We start from the raw sequence: 23,755 nt of genomic DNA on the forward strand, positions 1-23,755 counted from the left end.
CACTAACTTCTTCAGCTGTTACCACATTGACTCTGTGGATCTGTATTAAACTGAACTTGGTCATTTTTGAGTAAGTCACTTAATTGGCTTTGGGCTCTAGGCCAGGGCTTCCTACTTTTCCATTCATGACTCATTTTCACCCAAGAAATTTTTATGCAACCTGGCTACATAGGTATATAAAATAAGTATACAAATAAAACATTTGCTGATAATAAGTCATAAATTTGCAATCTACACATTCAGTTACACAATCCCATATGGGGTTGTAACCCAGTTTAAGAAGCTTTGCTTTAGGAAATACACTAAAATTATGACTTAAAGTGGAAATGCTAACCTGCATCAGGGAAGAGGATTTCCTCACCAGAAGTTCCCTATGAAGAACTTTACAATCTCTACTATGGTTTCATTTTATACAATTTGTGCCCCAGTTGGAATCTTTTTAGATACTACATCTAACATATGTTGCTTGTAGGTGTTCCTTCCCAGGTTTGGGCCATCTGAAAGCCTGAGAAGTGTGACATCCAATCAAGGATTCAATCAAGTCATGGAGAAGAGTATTGACTTGGATGATGTCCAAAATCCCTTTGACATTCAAAAGTCCAAGTATAAAGCACTGTGCAAGTATATGATGTTGCTAGTTTGAATTCAATAGATAATTCCAATTCCCTTATTTTCAAGATATCTTTTTCTTTCTTCCTTCCATCCTTCCTCCCTCCCTTTCTTTTTTTTCCATTTGGTGTCAAGTGGCTTGCCCAGAGTCATACAGCTGATAAAAAGCTCAATCCTCCTGACTTCAGGGCTGGAGCTCTATCCACTGTACCATCTAGCTGCCCCTATTTTCAAGAAATTTATTAATGACATGTTTACACGTGCAAGTCATGTGCCTAAGTACTAGGGATACCAAGTTTAAAAATGATCCAGTTCCTGTCATAAAGAAGCTTCCAGGTTAGCAGAGGGAATAAGACATATACATAAGTAACACAAGGTAGAATGGAATATTTTCCTTACATCAGACATAACTCTACTTCTTTTCTATGTCCACTCTCTGTTCCTAGTCATGTCCCTCTAAGGTATGATAGATGGCCCAGTGGATAGAGGGCTGGGCCTGGAATCAAGAAGATCTGAGTTCAAATCTCACCTCAGAAATTTACTAGCTGTGTGACCCTGGACAAAACACTCAACCTTTATCTGCCTCAGTTTCCTTCATCTGTAAAATGGGGATCATAATAGTATCTACCTCCCCAAGTGTTATAACAAATTAGACAGTATTTGTAAAAAGTACCTACTTGTTTCTTTTTTCCCCCTTCCTTCCCCTGGGACCAAGTAGAACAAGACTAACCCTTCTAATGCCTGCATCTAATAATAATTTCATATAAGCAAAAGAGAGATCCAGACAATGTGCTATAAAGAAAGGCTTCACGAAGGCTCAGATGCAAAGGAAGAGAAAAAATCTCAGCAGGCAGAGAGGAGAAAGAACATTGTTTCAAGGCACATTGGAATTTGTTAAAAGGTATATATTAAAAAGAAAAGCAAAATAGCAAAATGGATAGAGAACCAGCTTCAGGGCCAGAAGGCCTGCATTCAAATCCTGCCTCTGACACAGGCTAGTTGGATAATCCTGAGCACACCTTTTTCCATTTTCTAGACAACTCTCTCTCCAAGACCACGACTGAGAATGGAGGTGGCAACCTGCCTGGGTGGAGCGAGCATCCTCATCCAGGAGTTCCCTTATAACACTGAAATCACAGAAATCAATCCCTTGCTTCAGTATATAGCACGCCATCTAAGACTTCTGGTCCTAGTTCTGACTTTCTAGATTCTAAGACACCTTCTAGCTCTGACTTTCTAGTCACTTTTGGCTTTGATATTTTAGATTCCAAGTTCCCTTCCAGCTCTGAAATTCTAGGTTCCAAGATTTCTTCCAGTTATGACATTCTAGGTTCTATGTTTTCTTCAAGTTCCACATTCTATGTTCTAATATAAATGTAATTGAGTATTTTGTGAATCCCACTGTCCCAGGACAACTGTACCCCCAACAAGACTGTCCCCTGGGCTGTCACCCCTGTCATTGTCATCTCTGCCATCACTACTGCCACCCAACCTTCTTAATCTTCCTTGCCCCAGAATTCCTCATTACAGCCAGACATAGCTGAGTCTCCAACAAGGGTCTGGACACTCAGAGGTTAGAAGACACTGAAGTCATCATAAAGCTGACTGGCCAGAAAATACCTCAAATAGAAGTTGGAGCCTTAAACTGAGCTTCAAAAGGTGGCCTGAAATCATTTCAATTGCCATGGCAGAAGTTATACATTTGAGGAAAGGACATGATATTCCAGGCAAGGGAATGGTAAGGAAAGTCATGAAGGTCCCACTAAAAATAGTGCATACAAGAGAAAGGGGTAGAGCCATTTGGCTAGAATTGAGTTTATTTACAGGCAAGCAAGAGGAGATCAAGTGGGAAAGGGAAGATGAGGCCGGATTGGGGAAAACCTTCAAGGCTTTTCTTAGGAGTCTGGGCTTTATTTTTAGACAAAGAGATACATTCATTGAAGGCTTTATAATCCAGCATACCTTGCTAGAGGAGCATGGGAAAGATAGGAGGGGAGCACTCTCCCACACATTCCTATAGGATTTAGAATCAATCCCTTGCTTCAGTATATAGCACCCCGTATAAGACTTCTAGTTGTCTAGACTCACAACCGACTTCCAAGGTGGTGGAAAGAGATTGAAAAGTATGGCCAGAGACTTCCGGCCAAGATGGCGGAGAGGAAATACACTTCTGTGTAATCTCCGTGTTTTTCTCTCACTATTCATTTCATTTCATGCCTCTGAATTAATGCTCGACTGAAAAAAAAACCATACAATTACTTACCAAGAGAAACCATCCTTGAGACTCGTCAAGAAAGGTCTGTTTTTGCGCGAGGGCGGGGACGGTATTTGGAAGCAGTCTGCGGGCAGCAGCGGCAACCAGAGCACAGATAGCAGCTCAGAACCGGGTGGAGCGGAGTGGGGGCAGGGCGCGATCGCAGCCGTCTCTGCGGTGAGAGCTTTGCTATAGGAGCAAGTCAGCAGCCCAGCAGAGAAGCTAAAAACACCGGGGGTGAAGAATAAAACCCCAAACAGCTGGAGTTTCTCGGGACCTGGCCACCCCTCCCCCACAGTGTCTTAGCCCGCTCGGATCTCAGAGCGCTCGGATCTCAGTGCGCAGGCGCCATAGCACAGTAGGACTTGTGCCTCACGAATACCCTGCCCCTCCCCCAAAGAAAGCAGCCTCCATTCAAGGGGTTTTTTTTCCTTCTGTTTCTTTGATAGTTTGTCTTTGATAAATAGACAGAATGAGCAAGAAACTGAAAAAGAATTTAACCCTGGACAGCTTTTATACAGATAAAGAGCAGACTCCAAACCCTGAGGAGACTAAAAACAAACAGTCCCCAGGTGAATCCCCGAAGGAAGAGACCTTATGTCCCTCAGCACAGATGAATCTCATGGAGGAAATTAAAAAGGCTCTCACAAGGGAGCTAGAAGAAAAATGGGAAAAGGAGAGGGAGGCTCTGCAAAAGGAGAGGGAGGCTTGGCAAAAGAGCCTGGAGAAGTCAGTTAAAGAGAGAGTGGATAAAGAAACCAAATCCTTGAAAAATAGGATTAGTGAACTGGAAACAGAAAACAGCTCTCTAAAAAACAAAATTGGCGAAATGGAAAAAAATTCCACAGAACAAAAGAACTCAATTGGACAATTAGAAAAAGATCTTAAAAAAGTGAGTGAAGAAAATACCTCACTGAAAATCAGGGTCGAACAATTGGAATTGAATGACTCGAGGAGACAAGAAGAATCAGTCAAGCAAATCCAAAAAAATCAAACAATGGAAAAGGATGTGAAATACCTTCTGGGGAAGACAACAGACCTGGAAAACAGATCCAGGAGAGACAACCTGAGAATCATCGGACTTCCAGAAAAGTATGATGAAAAAAAGAGCCTGAACACTATCTTCCAGGAAATTATCAAAGAGAACTGCCCAGAAGTCATAGAAACAGAAGGTAAAATAGACATTGAAAGAATTCATCGATCCCCTACTGAAAGGGATCCTAAAATCAAAACACCAAGGAATATAGTGGCCAAATGCCAGAACCCTCAGGCAAAGGAAAAAATACTGCAAGCGGCTAGAAAAACCCAATTCAAGTATCAAGGAGCCACAATAAGGATCACCCAGGATCTGGCAGCATCCACATTAAAAGATCGAAGGGCCTGGAATATGATATTCCGAAAGGCTAAGGAACTTGGTATGCAACCAAAAATAACTTACCCAGCGAGAATGAGCATCTTTTTCCAGGGAAGAAGATGGACATTCAACGAAATAAGCGAATTTCATCTATTTCTGATGAAAAAGCCAGAACTTAACAAAAAATTTGATCTACAAGCACAGAACTCAAGAGAAATCTAAAAAGGTAAAGATTAATCTTGGGAACTATATTTCGGCTGTAAAGATGTATAAAGAATACATGTATACCTTGTTCTAGAAACTAGTTGTGGAAAGGACATTGTACTAGAAAAAAGGGAAAGTGGGGGTACTACATTTCATGAAGAGGCAAAGAAAACCTAGTAAATCTGAGAGAAAGAATGGAGAGGAATGAAAATAGTGAGTATTTTACTGCTTTCAGAATTGGCAGTAAGAGAAGAATTTTAGACATATTCAATCTATGGTGAAACTTCTCCCACCTCATTGAAAAGTGAGAAGGGAAAAGTGAAAAAGGAAGGAATAAGCTAAGTGGAAGGGAATACGGTAACTGGGAGGGAAAGGGGTAAGTTGGGGGGGGGAACTCTAAGGGGGGGGAGGGATACTGAAAAAGGGAGGGCTGTGAGAAGCAAGGGGAGCTCACAAGCTTAATACTGGGAAGGGGGGTAAGGGAGGGGGTAAGGGAGTAAGAAGGGAGAAAAGCATAAACCGGGGTTAACAAGATGGCAAGTAATACAGAATTGGTCATTTTAACCATAAATGTGAACGGGGTAAACTCCTCTATAAAGAGGAAGCGGTTAGCAGAATGGATTAAAAGCCAGAATCCTACAATATGTTGTATACAGGAAACACACCTGAAGCGGGGTGATACATGCAGGTTAAAGGTAAAAGGTTGGAGCAAAACCTACTATGCTTCAGGTGAAGCCAAAAAAGCAGGGGTAGCCATCCTGATCTCAGATCAAGCTAAAGCAAAAATTGATCTAATCAAAAGAGATAAGGAAGGGCACTATATCTTGCTAAAGGGTAGAATGAATAATGAAGAAGTATCTATATTAAATATATATGCACCAAGTAGTGTAGCATCTAAATTCCTAAAAGAGAAATTAAGAGAGCTGCAAGAAGAAATAGACAGTAAAACTATAATAGTGGGAGATCTCAACCTTGCACTCTCAGAATTAGATAAATCAAACCACAAAATAAATAAGAAAGAAGTCAAAGAGATAAATAGAATACTAGAAAAATTAGATATGATAGATCTCTGGAGAAAATGTAATGGGGACAGAAAGGAGTACACCTTCTTTTCAGCAGTTCATGGAACTTATACAAAAATTGATCATATATTAGGACATAAAAACCTCAAACTCAAATGCAGTAAGGCAGAAATAGTGAATGCATCCTTTTCAGACCATGATGCATTGAAAATTACATTCAATAAAAAGCCACAGGAAAGTAGACCAAAAAATAATTGGAAACTAAATAATCTCATACTAAAGAATGATTGGGTGAAACAGCAAATTATAGACATAATTAATAACTTCATCCAAGAAAATGATAATAATGAGACATCATACCAAAATGTATGGGATGCAGCCAAAGCGGTAATAAGGGGAAATCTCATATCTCTAGAGGCCTATTTGTATAAAATAGAGAAAGAGAAGGTCAATGAATTGGGCTTGCAACTAAAAATGCTAGAAAAGGAACAAATTAAAAACCCCCAATCAAACACTAAACTTGAAATTCAAAAAATAAAAGGAGAGATCAATAAAATTGAAAGTAAAAAAACTATTGAATTGATTAATAAAACTAAGAGTTGGTTCTATGAAAAAACCAACAAAATAGACAAACCCTTAGTAAATCTGATTAAAAAAAGGAAAGAGGAAAATCAAATTGTTAGTCTTAAAAATGAAAAGGGAGAACTCACCACTAACGAAGAGGAAATTAGAGCAATAATTAGGAGTTACTTTGCCCAACTTTACGCCAATAAATTTGACAACTTAAATGAAATAGAAGAATACCTCCAAAAATATAGCTTACCTAAACTAACAGAGGAAGAAGTAAATATCCTAAACACTCCTATCTCAGAAAAAGAAATAGAACAAACTATCAATCAACTCCCTAAGAAAAAAACCCCAGGACCAGATGGATTTACATCTGAATTCTATCAAACATTTAAAGATCAATTAACTCCAATGCTAAATAAACTATTTGAAGAAGTAGGGATTGAAGGAGTCCTACCAAACTCCTTTTATGACACAGATATGGTACTGATACCTAAACCAGGTAGGCTGAAAACAGAGAAAGAAAATTATAGACCAATCTCCCTAATGAATATTGATGCTAAAATCTTAAATAAAATATTAGCAAAAAGATTACAGAAAATCATCCCCAGGATAATACACTATGACCAAGTAGGATTTATACCAGGAATGCAGGGCTGGTTCAATATTAGGAAAACTATTAACATAATTGACTATATCAACAACCAACCAAACAAAAACCATATGATCATTTCAATAGATGCAGAAAAAGCATTTGATAAAATCCAACAGCCATTCCTAATAAAAACACTTGAGAGCATAGGAATAAAAGGACTTTTCCTTAAAATAGTTAGGAGCATATATTTTAAACCTTCAGTAAGCATCATATGCAATGGGGAAAAACTGGAACCTTTCCCGGTAAGATCTGGAGTGAAGCAAGGTTGCCCACTATCACCATTATTATTCAATATTGTATTAGAAACACTGGCCTCTGCAATAAGAGTCGAGAAAGAGATTAAAGGAATTAGAGTAGGCAATGAGGAAACCAAACTATCACTCTTTGCAGATGATATGATGGTATACCTAGAAAACCCCAGAGATTCTACTAAAAAGCTATTAGAAATAATTCATAATTTTAGCAAAGTAGCAGGATACAAAATAAATCCCCATAAATCCTCAGCATTCCTATACACCACCAACAAAATCCAAGAGCAAGAGATACAAAGAGAAATTCCATTCAAAATAACTGTTGATAGCATAAAATATTTGGGAATCTACCTACCAAAGGAAAGTCAGGAATTATATGAGCAAAATTACAAAAAAGTTTTCACACAAATAAAGTCAGACTTAAATAATTGGAAAAATATTAAGTGCTCTTGGATAGGCCGAGCAAATATAATAAAGATGACAATACTCCCTAAACTAATCTATTTATTTAGTGCTATACCAATCAGACTTCCAAGAAAATATTTTAATGATTTAGAAAAAATAACAACAAAATTCATATGGAACAATAAAAAGTCGAGAATCTCAAGGGAATTAATGAAAAAAAAATCAAATGAAGGTGGTCTAGCTGTACCTGATCTAAAATTATATTATAAAGCAGCAGTCACCAAAACCATCTGGTATTGGCTTAGAAATAGATTAGTTGATCAGTGGAAAAGGTTAGGTTCACAAGACAGAATAGTCAACTATAGCAATCTAGTGTTTGACAAACCCAAAGATTCTAAATTTTGGGATAAGATTTCATTCTTTGATAAAAACTGCTGGGATAACTGGAAATTAGTATGGCAGAAATTAGGCAAGGACCCACACTTAACACCACATACCAAGATAAGATCAAAATGGGTCCATGACCTAGGCATAAAGAACGAGATTATAAATAAATTAGAGGAACATAGGATAGTTTATCTCTCAGACTTGTGGAGGAGAAAGAAATTTGTGACCAAAGATGAACTAGAGACCATTACCAATCACAAAATAGAAAATTTTGATTATATCAAATTAAAAAGCCTTTGTACAAACAGAACGAATGCAAACAAGATTAGTAGGGAAGTAACTAACTGGGAAAACATCTTTACAATTAAAGGTTCTGATAAAGGCCTCATTTCCAAAATATATAGAGAACTGACTCAAATTTATAAAAAATCAAGCCATTCTCCAATTGATAAATGGTCAAAGGATATGAACAGACAATTTTCAGATGAAGAAATTGAAACTATTACCACTCACATGAAAGAGTGTTCCAAATCACTATTGATCAGAGAAATGCAAATTAAGACAACTCTGAGATATCACTACACTCCTGTCAGATTGGCTAAGATGACAGGAAAAAACAATGATGAATGTTGGAGGGGATGCGGGAAAACGGGGACATTGATGCATTGTTGGTGGAGTTGTGAACGAATCCAGCCATTCTGGAGAGCGATCTGGAATTATGCCCAAAAAGTTATCAAACTGTGCATACCCTTTGATCCAACAGTGTTTCTATTGGGCTTATACCCCAAAGAGATACTAAAAAAGGGAAGGGGACCTGTATGTGCCAAAATGTTTGTAGCAGCCCTGTTTGTAGTGGCTAGAAACTGGAAAATGAATGGATGCCCATCAATTGGAGAATGGCTGGGTAAATTGTGGTATATGAATGTTATGGAATATTATTGCTCTGTAAGGAATGACCAGCAGGATGAATACAGAGAGGCTTGGAGAGACCTACATGGACTGATGCTAAGTGAGATGAGCAGAACCAGGAGATCATTATACACTTCGACAACGATATTGTATGAGGATGTATTCTGATGGAAGTGGATTTCCCTGACAAAGAGACTTAACTGAGTTTCATTGGAGAAATGATGGACAGAAACAGCTACACCCAAAGAAGGAATACTGGGAAATGAATGTGAACTATTTGCATTTTTGATTTTCTTCCCGAGTTATTTTTACCTTCTGAATCCAATTCTCCCTGTGCAACAAGAGAACTGTTTGGTTCTGCAAATATGTATTGTATCTAGGATATACTGCAACATGTTTAGCATATATAGGACTGCTTGCCATCCTGGGGGGGGGGGAGGAGGGAGGGAGGGGGAAAAAACGAAACATAAGTGATTGCAAGGGATAATGTCGTGTAGAAATTATCCTGGCATGGATTCTGTCAATGCGAAATTATTATTAAATAAAATAAAATTTATTATAAAAAAAAAAAAAAAAAAAAAAAAAAAGAAAAGTATGGCCAGAGAACCATCTGTTCAAATGTGGGAAGAGCGAGAAAGTGATGTGGAAGAGAGAGAGAAGGGGATGGGGAAAGGAGAGGGGGGGGGGAAGTGAAGAAAAAGGAGGAAGGAGACAAAGAAATTTGCTATCCTCACATTTTGGGAAAGTGAGGAGCAAGATCCCACAACTAAGCCACAAAAGCTGCAACTAGAATCCCAAGTGTCCTGATTCCCCACCAAGTGGTTCTAAACCTGTAGGGAAGCTTGTACAGAAGAATCACTCCAAGGAGAGTAAACAATTCTATAGCAGCCAAGAAACTAATGGATGACCTTTAATTTCCCTTCCTACTCTTGTGGGGATGTTGTCTTGGCTTGCCATGGCTCTGGCCCAGGCTACCAGAATGCTTGAGATTTTCCTCTGGAAACTCCGATGGAGGTTTTCTGGGCCAGCATCTGCTGCTGATTCAAGGGAAATGCCCGTGTTGATCATTTTATAAAGCCACAAGTCATGAAAAGGCCAGTCATTTATCTCAGAGTTGATTCTGCCCTTGACACCAACTGATTTGGTCCTCGTAAGTCTTGGAAGACTATCTGTGTGTGTGTGTGTGTGTGTGTGTGTGTGTGTGTGTTTGTGTGTGTTTGTGTGTGTGTTTGTGTTTGTGTGTATATGCATATATATAAATAAATGTGTATATTATACATATAATGTGTATATTATATAATATACATATATTATACATATATGCATATATATAATATATATTATACATATATAATATATATTATGTATAATATATATTATACATATTATATATATATACATATAATTATGTATGTATGTGTGTGTGTGTGTATGTGTGTGTGTGTATAGGGAAGGAGACAACAGAGGCAGAGACAGAGAAGAACAGAGACAGAGAAAGATTATCATCTATTACCATAGACTAAAAGAGATACATAGATGATAGAGATTATAGAGAGATAGAGATATCAGAAAAAATGACAGAGACAGAAAAAGATAGAAGAGCTTTTTATACTAAAGTACTGTTCTGATCTTGGGCAAATTATACAACTTATATGAACCTCAATGTCCTCGTTTGGAAGATGAAGGGGTCCAATCAGATGATCTGAGCTCTCTTCCAGTTCCCAATAATAGCGCCTCAAGGACCTCAGTTTCTCCATCTGTGAAATCAGGACCATAATGCCTGTACAACCTGCTTCATAGGACTGCTATAAAGACTAACTGAGTGATAGGTATAGATAACCACTTTTTCCAAATTTTTTCACTTTAGTTCTTTTCGTACGTTTTGCATTGCTACCCAAATGGCTTCCTTGGACTCCCCACCCATGGGCATTTCATCTCTGACCCTTGCCAAAAGATAGCAGCCTCCACTGCCTGAAATACTCTCCTTTATACTTGTTTTATATATATTTTGTATTTATTCATTTGTGTCAGAGTTATATCCTCCAAATAGAATGTAAGCTTTTTGGAAGAAGGAACTTTTGCATTTCTCTCTTTGTACTTCCAGCACCCAAAAATGGCGCCTGAAACAAAGATTTTAATAAGTCCACTTTGCTGTTGAATTGTTGTACATTGGAAAGAGCTTTAGATGCTTATTCATCAATTTACTCCATTCATTCATTGAACCAGTTAAATTACCAGTGGAAAAAGTTCTCTGTGTGCCTTAAAATTATTGGTAGAATAAGCAGAGAACACAGCTAGAAGATTTGGGTTCTAATCTCAGCTCTGCCATTATTTAGATGTGTGATCTTGGGCCTTTTTTCCCCTTCTCTGGGTCTCAATTTCCCTCTCTCTCAAACAAAAAGATTGGATTAGACTGTTTCTTTCAACTTTGAAACTTGTAGTGTTCTAACTTTGAACTGGTCTCACAAATTCTTTAAAAGAAGTTGACTCCCTTTCATATGTGGAAAAACAAACAAACAAAAAAAAACCCCAGGCTAAAGAAGCCACAAAGCCATTAGATCCTTAACAACATTTATAAATGTTTCTAATAAAATACAAGACCATCTCCTGGAAAGAAAACCATCATATTAAAAACCACAAGATGAAAGTAAACCAAAGCTCCCATTATATAATTAAAAATAACCACCTTCTAGTCATTAAGTAGTTAAGTAATAAAATAAAACCACTCATCCCTTTAGCTTCTAGTTCCAGCCAGAACATTTCAGGAAAATTCTAATAAAAATGCCAGCAACCTCTGTTTCAAATCATAGATCTTCATGCTAAAAGAAGAGACTTTGGATGGCTTCAGTGGTCGCTACAAGTTTTTGCTATTTACAGCTGCTCTTCGGTTCAATCCCTACACTCCACAAATGGTCATCCAACCTATGACTTTTAGGACTGGGCGCTCTCCATCCCCTGAGGTGACTTATTATACCCTCAGGACAAAATCCAGCTAAATTCATTAAAATTGTAGCTATATGAGCCAGATCTCTCTTCCTATTACCAGTGCAAAGAGACTAGAAGGGAGTCTCATTAGGCACAGAGAGAAATCCTTTGATCAGCTGAGGAAGAGATTTCTCAGGAATTATCAGACAAGAATTTGAAGGCCAGATGCAGTTTAGAGGGGGAAAAGGTTTCTTTAGATCAATGAGTGAATTTCATTGAGCACTAAATTTTGACCCTTTGCAGAAGAAAGAACACCAGACTTCAAAACTGGAATTCTGATGCTGGTTTTAGCAGTTTCTGTTAGTTCTGTGGCTTCATGCCAGTTAGATGAAGACTTAGAGTCATCCAGTTCAATTCCATCACTTTACATAAAAAGAAACTAAGGCTTAGAAAACAGAAACCACTTTACCAAATTACAGAGTTGGAGAAACCTCATAGACTATTTAGTCTGATTTCTGTATCTGATCCAGAATTACATTTAGAAGATCAGTGACAACATTTCGTGGAAGAAATACTTTTAGTGAGAGGGACCCATTCCTCCCCAAATAGTCTATTCTCCTCTTGGAAAGTTCTGCTAGGAAGAGTTTCCATATCAAGACTAAATCTGCCCCTTTGCAACTTTTTCTCCAGCTTTTAAGGATAAGATGAACATGTCTAATCCTTTTTCTTTAGGGGAGAAGGGAAGGATTTTCACGATAATGCACTGTTGACTTATATGGAACCTAAAATTCCACTTAAAACCCCAGATATTTTTCAGAAATACTGCTATCTAATCATGTATCCCCCATCTTGTACTCGTGAAATACATTGTTTTTCTACCCATATGAAAAACTTTACACTTCTCCTAATTAAATATCATCTCATTCTATTCAGCCCATAATTCGAGCTTGATGAAATATTTTTAAGACCTAGAACCTGTCATTCAACATATTAGCTATGCTTCTTAAACTTAACTTAAACGGTAATCTGCAGCTCATTCAAATACTCGATGAAAATGGTGTTTGAGCTTCCCATGAGATCCTTAGGGCATCTCACTAGCTTTCTTCCTTCCAAGCTGTTATTGAATCATTAATAACTGCTTTGGGGGTTCATTCATTTAACCAGTTCTGAATCCACTTAACTATGCTAACCTCCAGCCAACATCTCTCCCTGTATCCACAAGGATAATGCATAATGATAAAGATACCCGTACCATTAGCACAAAATGTTGGAGAATCACTAGGCCAGATGACCTACCCTGACTGCTCTGAATCTATTATCCCAGTCCGTTTTCCTTCTCTCTGCTGTTCCTGTACTCCCCCACTCCCATCTACTTAAACTCTGCTTCCTGGTTCTGTCCAAAAGCGAAAGTGCTGAAGTACCTAAGGGAAAGCAATCTCGCGGCTGCTGTGGCTCAGGAGGGCCTGGGGATGGGACAGTGGAGGATCTGGATTCTGCCCCGCTTCTGCACTAACTTTCTGTGTGATTTTGGGGCAAGTCACTTTCCTTCTGTAGCCCCAGGTCCCTCTTAAATCCCATGGTCTGTAATTCTACTTTTAATGCTATGATTTCTTCCCCAAAGTCCCCAGAGGCCATTACCATCCCTGCCCTAGCTAGAAGCAGACTCTGAGGAGGAAGAGACCCAGAAGGCATCCCGAATCCCTCTATCACATCTCCCCAACAAGCAGCCATTCTTTTGTTGATTAAAAAACTTCATGAAGAGGGAAATCAGTCTGTCCCAAGGCAGATCTCATCAGCCTGCCTCCCAGCCATGTGTGTGTGTGTGTGTGTGTGTGTGTGTGTGTGTGTGTGTGTGTGTTTCTGCATCATCATCGAGAACAGCAGCCTTGGGAGCCACCCACCCTGGCACAAGCTGGATCAGATAGGGTGAAAATTCAGCTCAAGGATTAGCTGCAGACTGCAGAGGCATGTGGAAAGTCCAGATTATTTGCAGGGTGAGGAAAACTGGGGCCAAATCACCTAGCCTGAGGGTAATAGGAAAACAAAGGCTCTGGCCCATAACCCAGGACCGCAGTCTGCAAAGTACTCAAACTTGGGAGGTTTGTCTTCCCTGGTTGCAGCGGTCCTGCCCTGATGGCAGCGTCAGAAGACCAGGGTTCAAATCCTAACTCTGACACTGGCTATCTTTGTGGACTAAATTTCCTCTTGCCTACATGCTCCCACTCCAGATTCATTCTAATTTACATCTTTTCTCCCCTTCCCCTCAAGCTCTAAACCTATTCTCAGAAAAGGTGTAACAGACTTTTATAGAAGAATTAAGATAATAGGTGGTAGAGTGCTGAAATCAGGACCGGGAAGACCTGGATCTCAGTCCCACTTCTGAATGCCCATTAACTATGTGACTGAACAAGTTCCTCTCTAAGACTCAGTTTCTCACTTTTAAAATGAAAATAGCAACACCTGCAGCATCTACCTCATAGGGTTGTTGTGAGGCTAAAATGAAGGAATGGAAGTCAAATTCTCGTTAGACTTTTGCTCCCTAACTGTTGATTATTACAAGACCTAGAGGTGTGCCTCAAGAACCCAGCTTCTTAAACAGTGGTTCCAACTCTGTATGGGAATCATAACTGAATGGGGAGAGTCACAAAATTATGATTTATCATCAGTAAATGTTTGATTGTGTACCTTTATTATATATCAATATAACCAAGGTCATGTAAAAATTTCTCAAGCAAAAAGGGGTCACTAGGAGGAAAAGTTTAAGAAGCCCTTCTCTACATCATAGATGAATTCCTTATGAAGAATTTATGGAAAGACAAAAATATAGAGATATGTCCCTCTCCCAGGAAAACAGTAATTCTCAGCCTCATCTCTGATCCTGGAAGGAAGGAAAGCCTCTGTTGCCTGTACAAGCTATTTCAAGCATCTGTGAGTAAGTAGAGGAAAAATTTTTTTAAGGAACTAGATAAAGGAGAGCAGGGAACAGGAATTATCTAGGAGCCCCTGAAACTACTCCCCACAGGTGACCAATTGCTTATTGCACCATCAGTCCAGTGAGGGACCTGATTCCATTCCAGATGGCTGCTACCTAGAACCTTTGATCCTTGGACAATGGGTGGAAGCTATTATCAGGTCATCATCAGTGATCATCAATTTTTTGGACACCCCAGGTGAATAATAATTAAGTGTAATCCAGTAAAAGGAAGAATTTCCTAAGGCTGTAAATTGTTTTTTTAAAAAATGGAACCAACCATCTAATGAGGCAGTAAAACCCAAGTCAATTTAGAGCCTGGTGGTCATTGAGAAAAATTTGTGGCTTTGTTGATTCTATTTCTCTTGGTCCTACAGATCATCTATTGTCTGATCATTCCTCTTCCTATCTGGTGACCTCATCCTTCTGTCCAACACCTAGTCTGAATATCCCCTCATCTGGCTGGAACTTCCCTGCTTGGAATATTCCAGATCAGAATTTGCCATGGGCAGACTCCCTCAATAAGACCAGCCTGAGAGGGAGAAACTCCCTTCCTTCTTATAAAATCATCTGGGTTACTTTGATCACAGCAGCCAAGATTCCTGAGCTGGATCCCAGGATTCCTAAGTCATACTGTCAAAGTTCTTTGGTGATTTCTCTGGATCACATTTTTCTGTTCCTTTCTTTTTGAGTTCCATTTGGAGGTAATAATTCTTAGCCTCATGGGAGTGAAATAAAAGGGATGTCCTATCTCTCTCTACATTAACTATTCTGTATACACAAGCAAATACATTCTTAGAATGTAGTTTCACATTTTTACCTTAAAAATTCTACTCAGGTAATATCTTCTGCATGAACTTTTTCCTGATCTCCCAAATTCACGTGCCTCTCCTTGCCCCAGACATTTATCCTGTATTTATTTTGCTTATACTTTTTGTACTTTTATGCATGTCTCCCCAATAACATGCAAGCTCCTTGAGGGCAGACTATGTTTCTTTATTATTCTTGCTATCTACTGGCAGCAGCTGAGTTGAAGTCTTCCTCGCCTTCCAGTTGGCAAACAGCCGGAGCAGATTCATTGGCTCTGTCTGACAGTATTTCCAACATTTGCAGCAGGATGGCCCCCAGGGAGCGCAACAAAAGTCCTGCCACAGTTCTTCCTCTGTTTAGAAACTGGAGCCAGGAATGGCCTTGTGACAGACTCCTCGGTCACCATAGCCCCACTGGGCAGAGAGGGATGTTTGGGAACTTAGCAGTAACCAGTAACACCGGCTTGTTTATAGAGCTACTGCTAAGGGCAAGTCTCTGCTTTAGCCAACAAGGGAGGAGCTCTGTGGGAAAACAGGAGCCAGCCCAACATCTCAGGAGGCTCTAGCCATCCCAGCCACTGACTTGCGGCTTTGGGTTACTGAATAGCATAATGTTTAAACACAGCTCATTCTATCTGAAAAGGAAAGGGGAGAGATTCAGGCGCACCTCGTGACTTCCCCTCGTAATCCTGTGCACAGAAGGACTGAATTTGAGATTATTTCAGGACTACCAATTTACCTATCTTGCAAAGTATAAATGGAAAAAAGGTTCCCTGTTGATAAGGAGGTTTTGCCGATGTTCTCTTTGCAGACAGTATTGTGCCAATTACCTAAATCCCTAAAACATAATAGTTCATCTCGATAAAGTTAACGTTCATTCAAAAGAGAAAGTTTAGCCATCCATACTAAAAACACAAAGTGGATGAAGAATGAACATTGCCCAGATTATAACAAGTAGCCGGATAAGTAAGTTATTCACTTAGTCTATCAATACCTATACTTGGACAAAAGTATGCTGAGTCCAGAATTGATTAGAGAGGATGTGCTTAGAGATCACAGACTGGAGGCCATTTTAAGGAAGGACATGGGTAAACTAGGAAGCATAGAGAGGAAGGTCACCATCCCATCAAAACATCCCTTCAGTTTGTCTAATCCCACCTCATATACAGTTGGGGAAACTGGGACCCTAGGAAATTGAGGAACTTGACAAAAGTCACACCATCTAATGGTGACAGAGAAAGGAAAGGAGATAAGCACTTATTAAGAACCTACTACATACCAGGTATAGTTAAAAAAGCTTTACAAATGGGACCTCATTTGATTTTCACAGAGGTAGGGGTTATTGCCCCCATTTTACAGATGTGGAAACTGAGGCAGACAGAGGTGAAGTTACTTGTCCAGGGGCCCACAGCTAGTAAGTGTCTGAGGCCAGATTTGAACTCAGATCTTCCTGACTCCAGCAGTGTTTCAAATTTGCTGGAACTAGAAACCAAGCCTCGGGATAACTAATCCAGGACACTTTCCATAACAGCAACAGCGATTTCCTCATGTTCTTACAGGGATGAGTCACTGAAACCTCTTCCAAGTATTTCCATCCACCTCTGTCCTACAGGCCACTAAGGGAAAGGAGAAACTGTCCCTGAGCTTAGGAAAGCTCCGCTGACCCCAGGGAGGGTCAGGGGCTTGTCCTCCAGGAACGCTTTCCTGCCTCCATCTGTACGCACACCTCAGTGTTCTCGTCCTCAGCATCATATTTTATGAAATTATGATGTTTGCCAGAGATTTCTAGAGTTATCCTCTAATTCTTAGGCAGCAGAGTGGTGAAGTGGGCAAATCACTAGTCTTGAGAGTCAAGAAGGCCCGAGATATCATTCTGTCTTAGTCACTCATTAGCTGGGTGAACTTAGGCAGGTCATTGAGCCTGTAATCCTCAATTTTCTCATCTCAAAAATGGGACAATAAAGGCACCTATTTCTTAGGATCAAATGAGATATTTGTGAAGCACTTTGCAAACCTTAGGGCTCTATATAAATGGCAATTGGGATGATGATGATGATGATGATGATGATGATGATGATGAAGAAGAAGAAGAAGAAGAAGGTGATTACTTGGTTACTTGGGAACAAACAAATGTGGTCTGGCCAACTCGTGAGAGGGCTAGATCAGGGGCCTCTGAGGTCACAACCAGATCCAACGCTCCTTGTTCTGGGTCCCAATATTCTCTGTCTTAAGCTTCTTCCCAGCTCTAATATTTTATGATCCGATATTCTCTGCAAAAAGGTATAGGGGATACAAAGAGATACAGAAGATAATCCCTGGCCTCAGAGGGCTGGATCTGGCAGAGAAAGTGAGACAAGTGCACCCACGTCACTGTAACATAGGACAGAATATGGTACAGGAGCCACTCGCTGAGAGTTATGGGTATGTTGGACCATGTTGTGGTAAGGGAAGTAGAATTTGAGCATGACCTTAAAAGATAGGAAAGAAAGACCTTCATAGAATAAGATGGAGGAAAGATCAGAGCATGGTATGAGTAGAACCATAAAGCACGTGTGCACCTAGTCTTAAATCCCAGGACAGCTAGAATAAATGTGAGGTCCTTCCCATAATCTGGCTTTACTCCTGCTTCCCCCCTTCCCTATCTGTCCATTCATCCCATCATCTCCTTTGAAGGCCAGATCAGCCAAACATTCATGTCCCAAGCAGGCAGACAAGACAGGATCCCAGCCCCACCGAGGTCACATTCTCACCTTATTCCTGGAGTCTCCCATCTCCTCTACCGGCTGGCACATTTCCCCGTGCCCGTTGCAGAAGCAGCTTCCTCGAACAATCAGGTCATAAATGGCGTAATGGGTGAATCGCTGGGGCTTCTCCAGGAGCCTCATCCCTTGGCAGGGGCAATCTTGCCTTTTTAGCAGCAGAAGACGGAGATTGGTGAGTTTTAGCAAATCTTGGGCTTCTGGGCCATAAGGATCATCAATCTGATTAGTGGGAGTTAGAGCCCGGTAAATAACCTGAGAGATGAAAAGATGAACCAAGCTGCTTGATCAGAACTTTTATTTTTGCATTTGTAACACCTGTACCTAGCACAGTATCTGAATAGGTACTTCAAATATGCTAGTTGAATGGAATTGAGAATGGAGAGTCTGTTCTGTAAAAGGCAATGCTATAGTGGAAAAAGAACAAAATCCAGTCAGATGATCTGGGCTTAGTTACTATTTGATGAAGATTAGGGTTACTTCCCTTTCTCTGAGCCTCAGTGTCCCCTTCTCTAAAAATGAAAAAGTTAGACTAGATCCAAAGCTTAAACTTTTTCCACTTGCAACCCCTTTTTTCCTGAGAATTTTGTGTCACCTGGGGGAGTGTAGGTATATAAAGTAGATATACAAATCAAACATTTACTGATAATAAATCATAATTTTTCAACCCCCAATTCACTTATGAGACTCCATATGGGATTGTGAATGATATTTTATGAAGCTTTGGACTAGATTATATCTGAGGTCTTTTTCAATTCTGACATTCTATGAGTTAAAAAATAAAATTGTGTTTATTCTTAGTGAGAGCCAGAGTTTCCAGTAGGTAAAATAAGCTATCTTCAAAGTAGGATAATAATAATAATAATTGATTTTTATTTTTTCTCAATTACATGTAAACAAAAATTTTTGACATTCTTATTTTTTTTTATTTTGAATTTCATATTTTCTCCATTTTTCTTCTTCCCCTAATTTGAGAAGACAAGCAAGTTTATATAGATTATACATGTGCAGCCATGCAAAACAAATAATAGTAATAAGAATGATAACATTTGTGTAGTGGAAAAACACTTCACAAGTATAACCTCATTTTATCCTTATAATAACCTTAGGAGGTAAGTACTATTATTATCATACCAATTTTACAAGCAAGGAAACTGAGGCAGACAGACATTAAGTAGTTTGTCCAAAATCACATAGTAATTATCTGAGGGTAGATTTGAACTCAGATTCTTGACCCTAGATCCAATGCATTATGGTGCCCCTTAGCTGCCCTGACTCAACTTCTCCCTCACTCAGTTCACTGATGTCTAAAATTCCTTTAAGAAGGACCAAGTCTTCCACACCACTCTTACCCAGAAAATAAACTCTTCCAGAGGTATTTGCAGCATGTCTACTTAAATGAAGAGAAGAGAAGACTGCGCTAAAATTCAAGAGTCCAGTATAATGGCAAGACCTCTAGCTCTGGCACCAGAATATACTCTAATTAATTCAACAAACATTTCTTCTGTACCTACCATAGGCCAGGAGCTGAGAGTACAAATACCCATTTTCCAGCTGCATGTGGGAAGGATTGGAGAGGGGAAAGCCTGGCTGCTGGAAAACCAATTAAGAGTTTATTACAAAGATTATGGGATGATGAACTATGATAAACTTGGCTCTTCTCAGCAACATGATGATCCAAGACAATTCCAACAGATTTGGGATGAAAATGTCATCTGCATCCAGAGAGAGAACTATGGAGACTGAATGTGGATCAAAGCATAGAATTTCTAATGGTTTGTTTGCTTTTTTCTTTCTTATGGGTTTTTTTCCTTTTTGCTCTGATTTTTTTTTTTGCACAACAGAATAAATGTGAAAATATGTTTAAAATGATTGTACATGTATAACTATATCAGATTGTTTGCTATCTTGGGGACAGGGGTAAGGGAGGGAGGGAGAAAAATTTGGAACACAAAATTTTACAGAAATGAATGTTGAAAACTATTTTTACATGCATTTGGAAAAAAAGAAAACAATACTATTCCAATAGAGCAAGTGAGAGATTGTGAAGCCCTGATTGGGGATGAAGAGGTACGACAAGAAAGGTATCATGCAACAGAAACTGTGGGGTTTTGAATAAGTGTTCCCACTCTCTGAGGCTCAATGTCCTCATCCATTAAAATGAAGGCATTGAATAAAGCCAATGATCACTAAGGCCTTTTACAGGCTCTGGGAATATCAGACCTGGCTTCTTCTCTCGCTCCCAGGGGTATCCTGGGTGCTATGTCCCAGATTCCCTCTCTGTGGGGCTTCATCTAAGATACCTTTGGGTGTAGATAGTTTAGAACTCTATCACTTATCTTCAACCTAAATGGTAAATGATTACCGAGAGAAAAATATAAAGGGAAGAAAAGGGAGATTGGGAGAAAATGAAAGGGAAGGAGGGCCTTAGGAACCTGAAGGAAAGAGGGAAAGGATACTGAAGCATTGGGGGCAGGAAGGCAAAATGAAATTTTAAAAAGCATTTATTAAGCACTTATATACCAAGCTTTTAGTCAGAGAAGACCTACAGAAAGGAGGCTGGGGACATAAAAATCAAATTTTGCCAACCTACAGTCCTTTGCCCCAGACAGAAGAATGCTTCTTTTCCCCAACTTGGAACAGTTATGAACCCTCCCTCCCCCTGACCCATTCCATCCAAGATCCCAAAGGAAAACGCACCCCTTGCCTCCCTGGGAGCCTCTGAGTGGGCGCTGAGTCATGACCAGATTGGGGCGTGCTATTTTTGTCTCCATGAGATCAGGCCCCAATCTTGCTCTCTGCTTGGGCTCCGTTGCTCAGCAGGGCCCTTTATACAAGGGCTGGCCAGAGGGTGGGCTGACATACCATGCACGCTCTCTGTCAGCAAGCCAGCCCACTCAGCAACATTTGTTCTGGAGGCTTAATTCCTCTTTAGAGAATCTTAGAGCTGGAAGTGACCTTGGAATCATTTCATCCAGCTCCCTCCTTTTTCAGAAGAGGAAACTGAGACCCTGAAAAAAGTCTCAAGGTCACACAGCAAAGTATTAATAGGGATGGGAGGAGAGTCTAGGTTTCCTGCCTCCCAAACTCTCTGATCATAAACTTGCATTCAGGGACCTGAGAGATCAGCCAGTCTGACACCTTCATTTCTCAGGTGAGATCAGGTGAGCAAATCATACGGGTTCTTAAAAAAAAACAACAACAACAACAAAAACAAGTTCAATCTGGACCCCTTTCCTTCTCTACTCCTCGCTGTATCCATTTCATCACAGAGTTCTTTATACCTTGTCTGGTGGACTTTAGCCATGACTTATCAAGGATAGATGCTGGGCTTGGAGTCAGGAAAATCAGAATTCAAATCTGGCCTCCAATACTTCCTAGCTGTGTGACTCTGGATAAATCACTTTACTCTGTTTGCCTCAGTTTCCTCAACTGTAAAATGAGCTGGAGAAGGACATAGTAAATCCCCCCAATATCTCTGCCAAAAAAAACCCAAATGGGAGTCATGAAGAGTTGGACGTGGCTGAGCAACAACAACAAAATTCTTCATAGGAAGCTGCATATTGCGTGTTGTGTATACAAGAAAATAGCTTTATGTGAATTCTTTTGGCAGCTGATAGCACAAGAATTAAGAGTGCTGGACTTGGAATTGGGAAGATACAAGGGCAAATCCATCCTCAGACACTAGTAGCTGGGCAAGTCACTTTGCCCTGTTTACCTCAGTTTCCTCATCTGTAAAATGAGCCAGAGAAGGAAATGGCAAACTACTCCAGTATCTTTGCCAAGAAAACCCCCAATGGGATCACAAAGAGTCAGGCACAAGTGGAAAACTACTGAACCACAGCATCAAAGTCCAGTCCCATCCATTTCAAACTTCGGCTCTGAGCCTGACTCCTAGAATGACAGAATCCTAGGTCTGGAGCTGGGAGAGACACCAGAAATCACGAAGGCCAGTCCCCCTCATTTTCCAGCCGAGGAAACAGAGGCCGAAGCTAGGTTAACTGACTTGCCCATGATTGACTCACTGGGATGTCATCACTTGTCAGGGATATCTCAAGGAGATTTCTGTTCGTGGAGGGGTTGGAGTAGCTGCCCCCTGAGGTCTCTTAAAACGGAGAGTTGGTGGTTCTGCCCTTGTTCTTATGGGTTCTGGCCCATGAGACTAGAGGTGACGTATTTGTCTTATCTGCCACTGATTTTACAGATTGCCTTCCTCTCTATCTCTGCATTTTTTTTCAAGTGGACAGGCAAATTGAAAAACTTGCTGCATAGAAAATATTCTGTCCATTCCTTTGTGCTCTGTGAGGGCCCAGAGGAGGGGGGAGGGGGTGCCGGCTGATGCCCCAGAGATCATTCTATTGTGGGTCTGGCTCCATCAAATCCCAGTCAGACAGCCTGATGCAGCCACCAGCCCTCCCTCACCTGATCAAGCAGCCCAGGCTATGAGAGCCTTCATCCTGAGCCCCCGTGGATTGGGGTAGGGGATCCTCCTTTCCCTCACCATGAAGTGAGCCGTCACGTACCCTCTCAAACCACCGAGGGCCTTGACATTCCCCAGGCCAAGGGAGCCATGAGCTAACAGCCCCAGCTGCAGAGGCCAGCTGTCCACATTCCACCAGCCCACGCAGCCGTAAGCCGATGTCTGGCCGGTCCAGGTTCCAGCATCCCCTACCCAAGCAAAGCCATGAGGCGGTCCCTCAGTCCCTCGCCCGCATTGCCCTTGGCTCAGACCTGCTGGGCAAGATCCTCTGACTGGTTCACAGAAAAGGGGGGCAGAAAGGATGGCTCTTCCTGGGCTTACCTGTGCTGCCTCAGGTAAATGACCCCACCTGGAATTATACTGTTCTGGTCTCATAGTGGGTCTGGGTGTCAGATGTACTTGATTAGAACTGGTCCACATGTTTTGCCCATGGAGTCCCCATTTATACCAAGGGTTTTCCATATGGAGAGTAGCTTTGGTAGGACTGATTCCTCCCCTTCTCCTTCTTCCCTCCTCCTCCTCCCTTTTCCCACCCATATAGAATCTAGGAACTGAGGCAGGAAATTGCTTCAGTGTCTGAACTTCCTTGATGTTGGCAAGTGCTCCCACCCTCCTGCTTGTTACTGGTCTGTCCCATCCCACCTCTGCCCCCCTTCTCCTGGCCCCTATCCCTCCTTGCTCCTGACACCTTTCCATAGTATCTTTTGGTGCTCCTCTTCTTGGAGTGGCAGCTGCAGTGAACAGAGCACCCGACCTCGAATCGAAAGATCTGAGTTCAAATTCAGCCTCAGACACTGGCTAGCTGGGTGACCCTGGACAAGTCACTTAGCTCCTGGTTTGCCTCAGTTTCCTCATAAGTAAAATAGACACACTGTAGAAGGAAGAGGCAAACCACTCCACTATCTTTGCCAAGAAAACCATGGATAAAGGCACACAGAGTTGGACAGGCTGAGATGATGAACAGCAACAAAATGATATAGTAGATTCATACCTCAGCTCTGACAAGTGTACATGACCCTAATAACTGGCATTTATGTGGGGCTTGAAATTACAAACATAATCTCATTTGATCCTTACAACAACTCAGAGATAGGCACTATGATTTTCCTTGCTTTACAGATGAGGAAACTGAGTCAAACAGAGCAAAGAAGTCTTACTCAGGGTCACACACTGAGAGAATGTCTGAGACTGAAT

The 23,755-nt window shown here is 40.6% G+C and overlaps 1 protein-coding gene across 1 annotated transcript in view; it reads right to left on the reverse strand.

The window, feature by feature from the left end:
- Positions 1-23,755, reverse strand: part of LOC127552447 (netrin-4-like) — a 68,250-nt gene that overhangs the window by 23,275 nt on the left and 21,220 nt on the right. The window contains 1 exon segment of the mRNA XM_051982964.1: positions 18,073-18,336. Within this exon segment, the coding sequence (XP_051838924.1) occupies positions 18,073-18,336 (264 nt within the window).

The sequence above is a fragment of the Antechinus flavipes genome, chromosome 1 (assembly GCF_016432865.1).
Source record: "Antechinus flavipes isolate AdamAnt ecotype Samford, QLD, Australia chromosome 1, AdamAnt_v2, whole genome shotgun sequence".
Taxonomy (NCBI): domain Eukaryota; kingdom Metazoa; phylum Chordata; class Mammalia; order Dasyuromorphia; family Dasyuridae; genus Antechinus; species Antechinus flavipes.